The 16016-nt window shown below is 44.5% G+C and overlaps 1 protein-coding gene across 2 annotated transcripts in view; it reads right to left on the bottom strand.

Annotated features, from left to right (window-relative positions):
- Positions 1 to 396: 396 nt before the first annotated feature.
- Positions 397 to 16016, bottom strand: part of atp13a3 (ATPase 13A3) — a 28166-nt gene continuing 12546 nt past the window's right edge. Inside the window, exons 6-34 of one of the 2 annotated variants that reach the window (XM_068604131.1) lie at positions 15680 to 15750; positions 15324 to 15407; positions 14945 to 15014; positions 14414 to 14548; positions 14180 to 14252; positions 13445 to 13576; positions 13100 to 13279; positions 12541 to 12698; positions 11685 to 11873; positions 11403 to 11464; positions 11109 to 11259; positions 10799 to 10918; positions 10577 to 10594; positions 10186 to 10339; positions 9772 to 9892; positions 9554 to 9678; positions 8889 to 9049; positions 8504 to 8632; positions 8323 to 8402; positions 8111 to 8153; positions 7902 to 8011; positions 7639 to 7735; positions 7500 to 7572; positions 7187 to 7364; positions 6781 to 6959; positions 6616 to 6704; positions 6413 to 6493; positions 5705 to 5797; positions 397 to 4946 (exon numbers count right to left, since the gene is read on the bottom strand). In XM_068604131.1, the coding sequence (XP_068460232.1) occupies positions 4755 to 4946; positions 5705 to 5797; positions 6413 to 6493; positions 6616 to 6704; positions 6781 to 6959; positions 7187 to 7364; positions 7500 to 7572; positions 7639 to 7735; positions 7902 to 8011; positions 8111 to 8153; positions 8323 to 8402; positions 8504 to 8632; positions 8889 to 9049; positions 9554 to 9678; positions 9772 to 9892; positions 10186 to 10339; positions 10577 to 10594; positions 10799 to 10918; positions 11109 to 11259; positions 11403 to 11464; positions 11685 to 11873; positions 12541 to 12698; positions 13100 to 13279; positions 13445 to 13576; positions 14180 to 14252; positions 14414 to 14548; positions 14945 to 15014; positions 15324 to 15407; positions 15680 to 15750 (3348 nt within the window). In that variant the 3' untranslated portion in view covers positions 397 to 4754. The remainder of the gene's footprint in view (positions 4947 to 5704; positions 5798 to 6412; positions 6494 to 6615; positions 6705 to 6780; positions 6960 to 7186; positions 7365 to 7499; positions 7573 to 7638; positions 7736 to 7901; positions 8012 to 8110; positions 8154 to 8322; positions 8403 to 8503; positions 8633 to 8888; positions 9050 to 9553; positions 9679 to 9771; positions 9893 to 10185; positions 10340 to 10576; positions 10595 to 10798; positions 10919 to 11108; positions 11260 to 11402; positions 11465 to 11684; positions 11874 to 12540; positions 12699 to 13099; positions 13280 to 13444; positions 13577 to 14179; positions 14253 to 14413; positions 14549 to 14944; positions 15015 to 15323; positions 15408 to 15679; positions 15751 to 16016) is intronic. The other variant, XM_068604132.1, reaches the window with a different exon arrangement.

The raw sequence follows: 16016 nt of genomic DNA, 5'->3' as shown, positions 1-16016 counted from the left end.
AATGTCCCAACAGTTGGCTTTCAAAAGTCTACTTTTGACATAATGTGCTTTGTTGAGATAATCACAAGTTACAGAATGACAGTCATTTTTAATTTACATGTATATTCAAGCATGTACTGTCTAGTGGTTGAATATGAATGTTTGATTACCACTGGGATGCCATGACGATGATCCCACCGTCATTTAACAAAGCAATGTCCTGGTACTGCACTTAGGTATTCTGCTAACTAATACTGTAAGCAGGTGAACTCTATGAACATTATTTTGAAATTGAACACATTTGCAACTTGAAGCCTTCCCACGATTCTCTCCATGGAACAATATACGTTGCTGTAGCAACACGGCATCCCATTCATGCCCACAATTACTCAGACTGGCAGCACAGCATTTGGAGAACATTTATTGAAAAGAAAGATAAATCTGAAATACAATCTCAGCGAGAAAGAAATTAAAATAAATACAAAATAAATTATAAAGTACAAAAAGAATTCCAAAAGGTACATCTCTGCCAATAAAAACACACAAACCCAGATGTGCCTCTTGCTGAGGTGTTGGAGCGGCAAATAAAAAGCGCACCCGATATATTCAATGAATGAGTTACATACAGATGGAGTGTAGTAAAAAGTTTGACCAACATTGTATTTTCATTCAGTTTGGGTGTCAACTTTTATTATTTTCTTTATTCATAACAAATAGACACATTTCCCTGAGGAAACAACATCCACGTGAGAGTTGATGCACTCAGTGGCTGACTGAATGCCATTCGACGGTTTGTTTAAAATGCACGTGAATAACAGGCCAACGCTGTCAACAGTCGGTAAATAGTGGACTTGTATAAGAGCATAGACGGTGTCAGCATAAAAGCCATTGTTGTGACATAGCTGTGTTTGAATAAAAGGCAAAACTCTATTATAGAAGTCCAGCAATAGTTCACGCTTTGCACGTCATTACGTGGATAACCTTTGTGTTTAGGACACAGCCCTTAGCAGCTACAGGGAGTCGCTTCTACAACAGACCGCTGATATCGAGCAGCAATGCACATTCTTTTTGCCAATTACAATTTTACGTGGATGCAAATAATCCTTAAAACAATTCAAGACAAATAAAGTGAAATCTGCACGTTGGCTGATTGAACAGAAAAGCAACACGATTGTCACGTTGATCAGATTGTGAATTTGCTAAGCGGAGGCGACTCAGTATGCACTAAACCAGCTGTGTTCCCTTCTTGTGACCTTTATGAAAAGCAGTGAGACAAAAGAGCAGCAACAGAAAAGCTGCAGAGACAAAAGTTTCCACAACAGCCTCTGTTCACTTCTTTGTTCACCCGAGACGGAACAAATATTGATCAAGTGCCCCAATCACACGTCACAATAACCGATCCGTTACACAAATGCCCAGGAGTCATGCCCAAATTAGAAAGCTCCAAACTAATGCAACTCCATAACACAAGTGAAAGTACAAATACATTCAATAGACAGTGAAAGCAAAAGCAGACAGCTGATTGTAACACAGTACCAAAATAGTAGAAAAGACACACGAGCCCTTTGATAATCCCAAAGCCATCATTGAAACTAAATCTTTTGATTTTTATGCACACACTAGTATTGTACATCTCATATATACAGACATAATCAAACATTTCATATTTTCACCTTTAAGTCCAATTTGTTCACTGAACAAAGGCTTTTTTGTAAATTACCAATTAAAATATGATAAGTCGTCTTTGGGGAAAAATAATCACTAACCATTGTATTGCATTAAACTCTGTTTTCTACTAAACATTCAGTTTCAGTCTCAGGAGTCTAGAGATTACATCACACACGTTTTACCCTGAAAGCAAATACAAATGAAAAGATGCCGCCAAGTATTCAGAGGCACAGAAACCCTCGTGGCCCATGTTTAAATATCTATAGTACTATATATTTCCTTCTTTGCACGCTGAGTATTTACCCACAAAATACAATAACAAAATACTATACTTTGCTCAAATAAACAATATATCCTTGAAAACTATAGTCACATATCACATTTGAGCTCCTTATGAAAAACAGTAAGGATCAAAAGTTTCATATGCATTTGCACGACTTTTAGGAACGGAGCAACTTGAGACTTCTTCTAACAGGTAAAGGAAATCTGTTGGATGTTTCTGCAGGAATCAAACGCTGAGGAGACAAGCCGAACGCCATGTGTCAACAGAAGGAAGCGTTGAATACAGCACTGATGGACTTTGATAAATGTTCTCAGTGAGGAGAGAAACCTTTAGTTCCACATCTTCTGACATGCTGACTCATAACCTCTCACACAGCTTTTGGACTCATGTTCAACGTACTGGGCAGATCCAGCAGCTCTACTGATGTGGAGACCCGCTGCTCTAGAGCGATGCTCCACCCGACATCTTCCTCTGAGGAGGCTAGGAAACGTTTCTCTTCTTCTCGTACAACGCTCGATGCTCAGCGGGAATCCAATCCACCGATTTCCAATGCAACAACTTTCATGGTAACAAGGAGAGGAAAAAGAGTGGAAATCACTTCCCTGCTGAGCACCAGTGAGCTCGAGTCATTGGAATCAAAGTTGACTGGAAACTCATTTTGTTTTGTTGAGGGAAACATAACACACTTTCAAGGTCAAAGAAAAAGCAGCAACCATTAAAATATAGCCCTTGACCCTCTCTGCAGCGAGCCTATGATTAATACAAGTGTACAAGGTAATCCATCATTTGCAGCCTGGAGATTTTGAAATGTGCAGCCAGCTGGTGAGACGCACAATGCCTTAATTTACTGTCACGCTTTTAAGCAGTCTTCCACAGGAAGAAATGTGGTTTTTAGGAAATGAATTGAAGTCCTGAAGGCTCTTGGGAGCCAACCTGACACGAGCTCGCAGAATGCTTTGTGATTAGCGGCCTTTTCTTGTGCCGACTATTGTCGATACAGAGACGTTAACACTCGACAACGCATCATTTGTAGAAATGTTTCTGGTACGAGGGAGCTGGCTCCATGCAAGTCTGGGGAGGTTTTCAGATGGCTCATGGATGCAAAAACATATGGTTATAATTTATAACATCGTGTGAAATGTATTAAACAGGAGAAAAAAAGATTCTGTTGCTGGATGAACAGTAGAGACACGTTTGCTGCTCCGTCTTTACCAGAAACTGTTTGGCCTGAGCAGATCAACAGAGGAAAGGTTCCCGTCAGACTCGTTAGCATAGCATGGTAAGACTTAGCATGCTAACATTCAATATGTTAGCACATGCTATGCTAGGATTAATATCAAAGAGAATTCATTCTTAAGTTTTATTGAGCAGTTGGTGAGAGACCAACAATCACGCCAAAAACATTTCCATGAAATGTAGTTGCACTACTTTTGTTTCTACATATTTGTATATAAAAACCTTCAAAGGTAAACTCTGAACTGATGATCGCACCGAGATCCTGCCAGAGGTCCCAGCCGCTGGTTGAGGACGAGCAGCTGCTCTCGCTGCACCTTTCCTTCCTCGTCATATTCATGAGGAAGTCTCTCGAGGTCGCATTTTCCTCATAATTTGGCCAAAAGTTTAGGGGGTTCATCACTTTGTGGCTTCAATCATCAATCTGATGGATAAAGTATGTTGTGATTCATTTTGAAAACACTTTCCCTTAACCCAACGAGCCTACTTAAAACGTAAGATATAAATATATATAACATTTTCAACGTTTCCGAGTACTTGAATTAGACAATAAGGTTTCACATTACGACGTTAACATTAATATTTTTAGACTTGTGAAATTTCCAAATCCCAAAACGTGGAAATGCCCCATTTCATTGTCTATACTTTTCCATAACTATCATTTGCTTTCGACAGCCTATCATTATATTTATGTGTTGAATACTGGTCTGAAACGTTATTGATGATTCATTGCTGGGGATCCATGTAAGCGTCACAGCATTTATTTTTGGTTATGATCCTCACCAACGAGAGCTTGCTGCTCATTAAAATGACTCATTTACATAAACATGGACCACTACATCAGAGCCCAGTCGGACCAGCGAACCCAGTTACCAACAAACAACGTGAACCACAGGACTTACTAGAACTGTATTCGATATGATCCGATCATACAACGGGCCTCCTTCCTCTTCCTCAAACAGTCCAACATCTTTCTCTGTGGACCAATCAGCTCCGCTTGAGAGGTCATACTTTAGAGGACAAAAGCAAAACCTTCTCGTGAACTTCCATCTAATCTTTTCCTTATTCTAACATCCAACACTGTGGCAATGAACTCTGAAGGCGCTGTGATATTTCTGACAGCTCACGTCAGAAGCTCTTTTATTGCCCTTTCACACAGACGAAGCCACATCTTGAAACTGCGTTTGCAGTTGATTTGAAATGGTGAATGTTCATTTATTTGACCGGGCTCATCAATGCTCCTCTGCTTTGGTGAACAGACGTTGCAATAAGCAATAGGAATTACAATAAATGTTACTGATGAATTACATTTAAAAAGACGAGAGAGACCTGAGACCGCGTGAGCGCTTGAGCCAGAGAGATGCGGAGATAAATTAAACTGCTCTATATTTGGTACTCCGGTGTAATCTTTAGGTTTTTGCAGCAACCTCTCTGGAACTTCAGGACGAAGTCTGTGAGAACCCAACGACAGGAAACCATCCATTTCATCTCACTGGAAGAGGTTGACGGTGCGTTCACTGAACACGCGTCATACGCACGTCTCCTGCATCGGAGGGACAGGTCAGTCGGTGTGAGGCGCTGTGGGGGGGTGCTAGGAGTTGATCTGATAGGTCGAGCCGTTCTCCGGCCGGGCCTTGGCCTCTGTGGTGGTGGTCGGCTTCGGAGGCCAGTCGGGGTCCACGCGCAGCTCCTGGGCCAGGTGCATGTAGCGAGCCCGCGGGGCCATCTTGCTGGGACAGCACAGCCGGAACAGACGCGTGAACACTTTCAGGTCACCGGCCTTCTGAAAACACCACAACCCCCAAAATAAACACATGAAATAAAAATACCAGCAACAGAAGGGAGGGAAAGGACAGTTTCCATGAAGTGGCTTCTGACACATGCTGCTAGAACGGCTGCATGCAAAGTATAAACACGGAGACGACAGTTCTTCACACGGGTGAGTTGCACCGATGGTCCATGCAAACAAGACGTAACACAATCCAGCATGACAGTTTTAGCTTAAGGACTGAGTCCACTTCCTAAAAACAAGCTCACGCTGTCACTGATCAAACCCAGGACTGCACAGCAAGCTCGACTGGGCTTGATGGGAACCGTGAGCATCGCAGCCAAGAGGCACCACAAGAGCAGGAACAGAGCTCAGGAGGACGTACGGTGGCGTTTCAGAGGAATTGGAAGAATTACTCATTCACTTCATCTTCAAAGTAAACTGATCACTTTCCAGTCAAACATGTTCATCTCAAATCAAATGTTTAACAGTGACCTCCAGGAACTCTAGATTTGGAAATAGATTTCAGTGATAAGAACGTTATCAAGTAAAACACTTAAGCGGTTTGAAGCTGAACCGTCATCACGCCGAGCAGAAAGCCATCAGAGCGGCACGGAGAGGACGAGGCTGAGACCTCCCTCTCTTTGTGCAGGACTACAACAGGAATGTGCTCATCAGAGACGTGACAGAAACAAGCGGGACAGAAAGCAGAAAGAGGGAACACCACACAAAGGAAAGGACGGCGAAAGAAGAACGTGGAGGATTTTTCCAACCTGTGGCGTCGGGGCAGCAGAAGCGACGCCGAGACCGCTCTGTTTGTCTCGGCTGAACACAAGCTTCCATAAGACGATGTCAAGGATGAAGGTCTATGGAGCGGCGGTGGGCAGTGGGAGGAATTTCAGAGTGGTACATTTGATTTAAAATAGCATTTGCATTGTTGGTTTGTGCAGTGGGGAGGCAACAATAAGGAGATTCAAGGGCTTCACGTTAAACCATGAAATCATCAAAACAAGATTAAAAACAATTAACATTCTTTTTAAAACATTAAAAACAGTCAAGTTGCAGTGCAGCTTAAGAAATAAAATGCAGTAGTGAGAGGCAGAAATTGATTCACATCCTTGAATCTGGTTCATTTAAAGGAAAAAAGTCTTCATCTGGAGGTGAAGGAGCTCAGCAGTCGTGTGTGAGGTTCATGTGGAAGTGAACCATTGAAAGGACTTCACTGGAAGTTCTGTAAATGTTATTTATATTGTGTACTATTTGTATTATCTCTTATTACAAATAATGAAGTTCGCTTCTTTAATTAGGAAGAAAACGTCACGTCATAAAGTAAACTTACATTATAAAATAATCTTAATAAAATATATTTGTCTCACAACCCAAGATTGACCCTTCTGTCCAGCTACATGAGAACAAAACCAGCCTGAAAAACAGCAGCTGAGCATGAGGAACACATGCTGCCGTGTGTTTGAGTGTCTTACCTCCGCGAACACAGACACAGCAGCGTTGACTAAGACGATGACGAAGAGTTGCATCCGCCATTCAAACGGGACACAAACGACCTGTGCAGAGACAACGACACTCCTTCAGAGAGCCTGCGAGTTATGACTCAGACTCCGTATTAAATCAAAATATACCTCGTAGTGATCAAACAAGCTCCAGACTCGTGTTGACGTCTCCCTACCTCGAAAAAGTCATCAATGCTTCTGACGGGGTGGAACATGATGAACAGCAGGAAAACATACAAGCTGAAGGCCGACAGCACGAAGGGCCCTGCAGAGAAAACATCCATGAGAACGCAGAAGTAACGTCAGCACTGTTGCAGGACAGTCGCCTGGAGGCTCCTCACAGTTCTTGTAGCTGGGCTGCCTGAAAGGTTTTCCCTTTGAGAACACGATCGCAACCACGAGGTACTGGAAGGACGAGACGTAGAAGAGGCTGGTGTTCTCGTAGTTCTGGATGTTGTGGTCGTCCACGTCTGTGTCGTTGTGGTCGGACACGTTGATGGGAGACGAGTGGTTGCAGGCACTGGGTGAGAGGAGAGTTTAACAATCTCACCGTCTGTGGCGAACACACACATCTCTATAACAGCTATTATTCCTGTAATATGCCAGCGGGGTATCAGATAAATCCTGAAGATAGCCGTTTCTCTCTGAGAGGCAAGAGCGTGAAGGATTTGACTTCAACAATCACATTAATACATCATGAGGTGGATAATGGATGGACGGACAGGGACGCTGGCAGCAGGTACGCACTCTGAAAGTGGAGTCCAGGCTGTGTACCACGACTGCTGCCGGACCCAGAGGAACGTAATGGTCTGGAAGCCCAAGCAGATGAGGATCTGGGTCAGCACCGAGAACAGCAGAGGCCCTGAGATCAGACCTGACGGCGGACGACGGGACACCAGCTCCTTCCAGGCGGGATTCAGACTCACTGAGGAGCAGCAACGCGACACAAGGGAGGAAAGCGAAATGATGGGTGAGGAGAAGCCAGCAACAGCAGCTCCACCAATCACCACCATCAAAACAAAAACACATCCTTTATCCACGACACATGTCTTCTACTTACTGGTAAAGACGATGAGGAGGATGATGGCGATATCGATGAAGAGGAACTGGAAGTCTCCGAGGTTACTGAGGATCTGAAAACACAGACAAACAGATTACAGTCTGGATGTGTCATCGACTCCTCAGCTGCAGTTACATACCGAGTAGAGCAGAGTGACGCTGATGTACTGGATGATGCTGTACAGCGCCATGAACTTGAACACGCAGAAGGACGTGATGAGAGCCGCTCGGCCCTCCCTGTGAACACATGAAGTAACATCACGAGCACGGTGAGTCATTTAAGAAGCACGGTGGTTTAATTACATTGACGTATGCACATTTACAAAGGTGAGATGCTTCTTTTAGATTTGATGGCATTCACATTGGTTGACTGCGTGGCGGACGAATGAAAACCGAGACTCACCGGATGAGGCTGGGGACGCAGGAGATGTTGGGGGTCTTGGAGGTGAAGGGAGAAGCAACAGAGGCCTCCAGCTCGGACAGAGAGATGCCACCGTGCGCCCTCTTCAGCGCCTGGCGAGGACAGAGATATAAAGTAGGAAGTCTCAACCACGATGCAATGTGCTCCTGATACTCTGGTAGTGTAGTTGCTTTTGAAGGGCCTGTACAAACCCCACAGTCGTTCGCTCCGTCTCCGCACATTCCCACAAAGTAACTGTGAGCAAATCAAAAGAGATCAGTGACTGTTTGAGTTAGCATGAAATAAACTCTGTATGCATTGTTCTCAGTTCTGACTGATCCTACTACTGCTGATTATCAAACAGACCCAGTGGCCAGCAGCACTTCAACAGACTTTGGACTACGTCATCGACATCAATACTCACTCTACGCCTTGCAACGCCTCAATGAGTTGGGTTTTCTGGTCCGGGGCCATTCTGGCAAACACTGTGCCTTGAAGCACCAGCTGGATGGACAAAACAGAACTTCAGGTACGGAGGAACAGCAGGAGTAACGTTAGCATCCTGCATGAGAGGGAAGTCACTCTCATGCAGGATGAGCTCATACCTTTTGAAGCAGGTCGGGGAAATGCTCCGAGATGATGGCAAACGATTTTCCGTTCATAGCAAAGTGGTACAGCTCTTGTGCTTTGGGCTCATCTGCGTGACACACGTCCTCCAGACTGATGTTTATGGCCTGTGAACGTAATGAAGAGTGGATTAGAGACACTTGCTCTGACTTTCAGTAACCACTGATTGATTGTAAAGGTCTTTGTTGTTGCTGTGGTGTACATGTGGTATCGGATGGCAGTGAATCAGGATGCTCTACCTCGCTGTCATTAAGAGCAACCAACTGACGAACATTCACTCTTTTGGTTTCAGAGACAGTTGAGACTTTGTGCTTCTGGTGGTGCGAGCCTCTTTATGCCGGTGTGTTAGCCGCACGGCCTCACCTGCAGGGACGAGGTCTTGCTCGGCTTGTCCGCGTATCTCCAGGTGATCTTGGCTGCGTGTCCGTCGTGGGGGGGGAAGGCATCGGCAATGATGACGGCGTCTTGGGGAGGGATCATGCCACAGTCCCGGGCAACAGAGATGGCTGTCAGCATGTTGTCACCTGGAGGTGAACACAGCACACGTTTAGTATGTTTTCATGAATGACCACATTCATTTTCAGCTTCAATGTGAGATTTATCCGAAACATAATTTTCCTTTTAAAGCCTGTGAAGCAACCTTGAAAATACAGATTATAAATTAAAGCTATGCAAGGAAGTACAACATCATCCTGTGGTGGATGAGTTAGTTTGTGCCAGGTACACCGAGCGGCCGAGAAAGGTTTTTTTTAGATTACAGATGCAGTTGAGTGAATTCCAGAAGGATATTAAAGGAGTTAGATGAGTTAAATGAGGACCAACACACAGATTACCAAACTGATCATGCTGCCTGAGTCAGTCCGAGGTTTTTAATGAGCAGCTAAAGACAGAGAAAGACATGAAATATTGTGTGTCATGTTCATGCAACGTTTACATATCAGTGTTTGTGCATCCTCTTTAGTGTCAGTAGTGGTTTGTTGAAGGGCTTCAGTGAATGTGTGCACGTGTGAATGTGTGCACGCTCTCACCAGTAACCATGACTGTGCGGATGCTGGCTTGGTGGAGGTCCTGCAGCACTGCTGGAGTTTCTGCCTTCAGCTTGTTCTGCATGATGATCAGACCAAGGAAGTCCATGTTCGCCTCAATGTGATCCCTCAATTAAGAGAAAATAGGTACACATGTTCAACCAAATGTCATTGATTAGAGGAATAGGTTTAAAATGATTGAATATTGTACAGAACACTACCTGCTGATATTCTGCACTTTGTGCCAGGTGAGTTTGGATTCAAGTCGACGATGAGCCAGAGCAATGACCCTAAAACCCTGTTTGGTGTAGCCCTCCAGAACCTCTGCAAAGGTTTCTGGCACTGCAAAGAGACAGCGAGACATTGAAGACGTTAGTACAGGTACGTTCAGCAAGCAAAGACGATTAAACGTCTGGAAATGACATGTACTGGAACAGAATCCCTCTTCAGGCGTTGGCTTTTCAATCTTTTCTTGAATGCAGCTGGAGACAATTACAAAGTCTCGTTCCATTTTCTGAACAATAATCTCATTTTCATACTTATTGCCAATAACATACCGGCCACTGATGTTTCCTTCATCCCAAATCCTAACAGTTTTAGTGCTGAACGGCACCGAGCAGCGAGTAACTACTCACCCGTCTCTTTCTTGCAGAGACTAACCACCACTTCTGGCGCTCCCTTCATGTAGGCGTCCATGCGCTTCTCCCCCAGCAGACGGGCCACCACACACATCCTCTGGAGGGCTGACGAAAAGGGAAACTGCCGCACGATTCCTACCTCATGCGCCGACTGTATATAAATAAAAACAAATTACAGTCTTTATGTATGCCAAGGAGAAGATGACAATCATAAATAAATTCCATCAAATTCCAGGTTACTATTTTGCCCAATTCAACCACCATTTAAAGTCTGAACTTTTATTTTGTAGTAAATCACACACGTGCTATAAATGTCATTTATGACACAAAACAAAATGAAAGGTTGTTGAACCGATAGCTTCATTACTATTCATGTAAAAGTACTTACCGAGAGCTCATAGAGTTCCTAGAAGTCCATGAGAAAACAAAACATTTCAAAACGATTAAACTTCATTCACACCCTTGAGAACGTTGCTGCTGCAATAGGATGTTGGTTTTGAATACATATAAACTAGAAATAGCACAAAACAAAGTCAGAGAAAGAATAACACAATGTCCTACAGCATACAGCATTAATAACAGTGCATCCAGGTGCATAAAGCGCTGGTACCATGTCCTGCTCCGGGGAGGCGGCGGGCTGCGGCGGCAGCAGCTGCTTTGGGGGTCGGACCACAGTCGGCATGATGCGGTTGTGGAGAGAAGTTTCCTCCTCGGTGGCCTCTTCCAGGATCTGGGCAGACAAAAGGTTCAGGGAAGTTCCTAATGCGTTTCTTTCCTCAACAGTAAGAGATAAAGGAAGAGTGGACATAGTAAATATATCGTAGAGACCATCTCTCATCCGTCGTTCACGACTCTCAGTTACTTCCTGTCTGACGGCGTTCCCACCGCGCGGTGCGGTTGGACCATACAGAACCACTCACCCAGCCGATGGCCTCAAACATCTTGAGGTCCAGCGGATCTCCAGACAGCTGGCCGTCGATCTTGGTCAGCGAGTGGCAGGTGGCCATGCAAGCCACGAACCGGGACGTGACCAGGTTTTCCTGGTAGGCGTTTTCCTCCGACACGTGGAAGCTGAAGACGCCGCGCATGAACGAGGAAAGAGGTTTTACTGATTGGGAGAGGCTCGAGTCAGAAGAACTGCTGCTATTTAACGATGTGAAAACATTTTTCATGGAGAATAAAATACTTTCAGTAGCAATGGAAAGACAGATTACCTGCCGTTCTCAACCCTCTGGACTCCCCAGAGGTCCAACCCATCTTCTGTTAGAGTACCAGTCTGTGAGCAGAAGAAGAACAAGTTGATTCAAACAAATACAATCAAATCAAACTTCTCAATTGCTCAAAATGTTCGAGTGCTACTGATGTTCATAACAGTGCTGAGTCTTTTGTTGTTCAAGTTTAGATGTGTACCTTCTTGGACACCGTCCTTAATATCTGAAGTTAGTTCAGACGACTTGAAGAGCAAAACCAGCAGTGATCAAACCACCATCACTTGCCTTGTCAAAGCAGACCAGATTGATTTGACCGCAGATGTTGATCCTCTGTGGACTGATGCAGAAGATGCCGAGGCGCTTGAGGCGTCGCTGGGCGTACACAATGCCAGCTGTCATGGCGGCTGGCAGCGCCGGGGGCACAGTGATGGTGATGATGTCCAGGGACTCGATGATGATGGTCTTAGCCGGCACCTGGAGCAGACAGAAATGTTATTTGATGACCACGTCAGCAGTGAAATGGGATGTCTTAGATCACTGAAGAGACTACTGAAATCAAGCCTTGAGGGTTCAAATACGTGACAGTTTCTAACTGATGAGTGTGGTACAGCAGAGTCTATCTAAAGCAAGTCTCAAAAGAACTGATGCTCAAAGCCTGACGCTTATCCTACAACAACCATATAACCCTAAAACAGGGGTTACAGAGAAGGAAAGCAACGGCTCAAACGCTTCATGTTTTGCAGCACACACTGATGTTGAAATGTATTGCATGCAGCTGTGAGTTGGTAAAACCTTTGCACAAAGTTGCACCGAGCGAGGGAAGGCTAAACCACCAGGCAGTAAGTATCAGATGACAAGAAAAATAACTCTAGTCAGAGTTGGTTTTGCAGGGATTCTGCTAACAACAAATCTCTTCAGGTCCAAGCCTCAGGGATCCAGCAGCTAAACTGAGGTTGTATTCCAGCAGAAGCACACCAACAGATGACAGAGCCAATGTTCTGTGGGGACAGTGCAAGGTTTGACTGGTTTACAGTTGTTGCACTCTTATTTCTGCCTCTTTTCCTTCTGAAACTCTGGACCCATGAAACACAAAATCTGAACACTGGCATTTGTTCAACCTGCTCGTCACCTGCAAAATTACCTCGTTCATCACGCTGAGGACAATCGAGTAGACGAAGCCGATTCCAGCCACAGCCACCAGACACAACAGGAAGAGGTAGGCGTCGCGGTACAGCTTGAAGTCGGTGGGTTTGGGGTAAAGGATGGAGCGCACCAGCTGGCCTTTGGCCGTGCTAAAACCTGCGAGAAGAGGATGTTATGAGGAGTTTTGGGTGAAAGGTTTTCAGACAGGACCCAAAGTCTCTGAACTGTATTAACAAGGAATTAACCTGGGGAGCACATAATACGAAAGCTTCCTGGATAAAAGCCATATTTCTGACCTCTGAAAGGCTGCATTTGTCTCATAATGTAGAAGCTGAGATTTTAGACAACTGGTCAATATGCTGAAACAAATCCTCTTGACTATCATCTTAGTGCACGGTATGAAAAAGCATCTTCAGCAAGAGACGGAGATCAGCATGTATGCAGGATATAATAAATAAATAAATGATGATATCATTCTCATAAGGAGAATTGCATCTCAGTAAGGTCACCCCCCCCCCCCCCACCACACACACACACACACACACACACACACACACCTGTGCTGACTACCACAGCCTTGACCAGCTCTCCCGTGTAGAAGCGGGTCTGGATGACGTTGGTGCCGCAGAAGAGTGTGTGTCTCTTGTGTTCCTCGGTGGTGTAGACGTCGGCCTTGTCGCCGCTCTCCCCGGGCAAAGGGTTGGGGAGATTAGTCTTCGTCACGGGAACGCTCTCTCCTGATGGTGGATTACATGGATATTAGGAATGGCTGCTGTGAGATTAACAGGTAAAGCATGTTTCCGTTTTAAAGCCTCTTATGGTCGTTTGTTAACTTTATGTACAAATATTACAAGAGTTGTTCTCCCTCTTGAGTCACATAAATGTGCAGACGTTTCCCTGACCTGTGAGCATGCTTTCATTCACGATGCAGGTGCCGCTGACCAGCACGGCGTCACATGGCATGTTGGTCCCATTGCTGGGGATGACCATCACATCCCCGGGCACCAGATCAGTAGACAGAATCTCTTCGATTTCTGCCAAGAAGGGGGCGCAAAAGAGGAGCGTTGATGTAAATGTGTGCCATTGATACAGACCGTATTGGTAGCCGTGGCAGCAGACGGTGCATGTGGGGGTGAGAGGAGACATTTTGTGTGTCAGAGCTGCAGAGTCTTGTTCAGCTCGTCTCTCATTGCCTCACGAGGCAGCAGGAAGGAAGGCCAGTGCAGTGAATAGATGCATACATTAAAGGATCAGCGGGGTACAGACTTACAAAGCAATGCTTCTAACTGATTCTGAGCACAAACTTATTTTTGTGCTTTGGCCAACACATGGAATTAATTTGAACCGGTTCAGCTCATAAGACACCTGATGACAATGTCAGGCATCATCTCTGCAGACTGTCACTCATTTAAAAAGGAGGTCAGATATACAAAAGAAGTCTGCATTTTCCAAACAGACATTTGTTTCTGCTTCTATGGTTGGTCAGACTCAATTACACAGTCACACGGCTTTGACTATCATCGGGTATGGTTTGGACAGCACTCTTCAGAAATGCAAGAGACTGAATACAATAAAACATCCCATGCACTACTATTACAAATGACTCTACAAAGGCCACAGAAAAAGACTTAACAAACCATTGTTGGCTCGGCATACAGACACACGGACAGTACTGTGAGTTGCCACCATATCGTGAAGCATGATGTATTGCTGAAAGAAGAAAACACATGATGAACTTTAGACAGCTTGTTGGTCCCCAAGATCACTTGTGTGAGTGCAAAGGACATCTACTTTTTCTTCCAATTTAATTCAGCCAGGTTTTGCAGTAACTATGCGGTCAGATACATGGATCAGCCTTTTGTGAAGCTCACCTTTTTGATGGTGTACAGCGAGGTAGCTATGGATATGATGGACATGAAAAGAATGGCCGCAGCATAGTAGTAATACTCATCGGCACTCCACAGGATCACACTGAAGAGCTGGAAGATGTAGAAAGGGTTCAGGACCTGCAGGAGGAGACACAGAGTTATACGAGTGTGACACTTGCAGAGGTGAGAGCATTAAGGAACAACCACGATTTATTTAAAAACAGAGACATCTACTTCAGCAGTGTTGTAGCTATGAGATGCATTGGGTAGTTTTATCCAAGATGTTTGAACACACGTTGGGACCCACATCAATGAATTGGTCTGTAAGGGGCAATCGTGTAGTATTGTACATATACTCCTTTTCCAAATACCACCCGAAACAAGTATGCACTTATCTGTGCTCTATCTACTATCTGGGGTTGATGAGCGTGGGGTTTGTCCGAGATGAGCTCACAAGTTAACGCGGTCTTTCATTCAAGGACAAATACAAACTGAGTTAAAGAGAAGACTGTTTCAATGTAAACTGGGCCCTACCTCTTTGATAAGCAGCTTGAAAACAGAAGGCACTTTCACTGCGATTTCATTCACTCCGAAGAACAGTCTCCTGACAAGAGGTGAAAGAGACATTCGTGATCAAAGTCTGAACCAGCCCTTCACATCCAAACAAACACATGCCATACGACATATACACACAGCCATGTGTCATTAAGGTCAGGACCATGCAGGTGTTCATCCTATAGAACATAAACCTGATCGCTTCATGCTCTCCTTTAAATTACTCATGCTCTGCACGGCACAAGTTATCATTTTAATCAGTTACACAGCTGCAGCTCGTGTAACTCACAACAGAATAATCAGGTCAATCGCTGTGGAGGAGTTGTGCGAGCGTTCCTTCAGACCGGGAGGACGTTACCTGTACTTCTGCTGGTTCCTGGTCAGGCCGGCACTGTGCTCCAGGTGGAGGGTGGAGCAGCTGACCTGTAGATCATCCAGGCCACTGGAGGGGAATTAGTGGTCAGGGGACAACATGTGTAATTCAGGCTTTACTACAGCTTGTTTTTCTAATTATTCATTCCAGCTCTTTGTTTGTCACTAAATGGGGCTGTGGATATTTGGCTCTCTGTACTGCTGCGCATACACTGCCAGATGAAACCCTGAATGAATTTAGCTGACTTCAAGTGAATTTTCTGCAGCAAAAGTTCATGCAAACTGGTATAAATAAATAAAAAAATAAAAAACTCTTTCTGTAAATAATCAAAGAATTCTTACGTTAAAACGTCAAAGTTCTGCAAACCGTCGTTCCAATAATACTTTGTGCTATGGAAGGTGAAATAGCGAATCTGAGGGAAATACAATGGGGAGGCAGAGGAAAGAGACGCATGTCAGCATTAGTCTGTGTACATATCACAAGTCAAGAAACAGTACATTAAAAACAAAATAAAAACAGAAAACTTATGAGAAGCAGTTTCACAAAATGTAGCATAACTTTAAATCACTTTAAAAAATTGAACGAGTGGAGAAAGTAACACAATATTTGTTTTTGGGATAAAGCGTGATGGAATGTCGTCGATGGCGAATACCAACAAGCTCGAGTCCAAACAAGCAC

The sequence above is a fragment of the Clinocottus analis genome, unplaced genomic scaffold (genome assembly GCF_023055335.1).
Source record: "Clinocottus analis isolate CAN_PGR_092001 unplaced genomic scaffold, fCliAna1.0.p SCAF_62, whole genome shotgun sequence".
Classification (NCBI taxonomy): domain Eukaryota; kingdom Metazoa; phylum Chordata; class Actinopteri; order Perciformes; family Cottidae; genus Clinocottus; species Clinocottus analis.
This window is presented reverse-complemented; position numbering and strand designations above follow the sequence as displayed.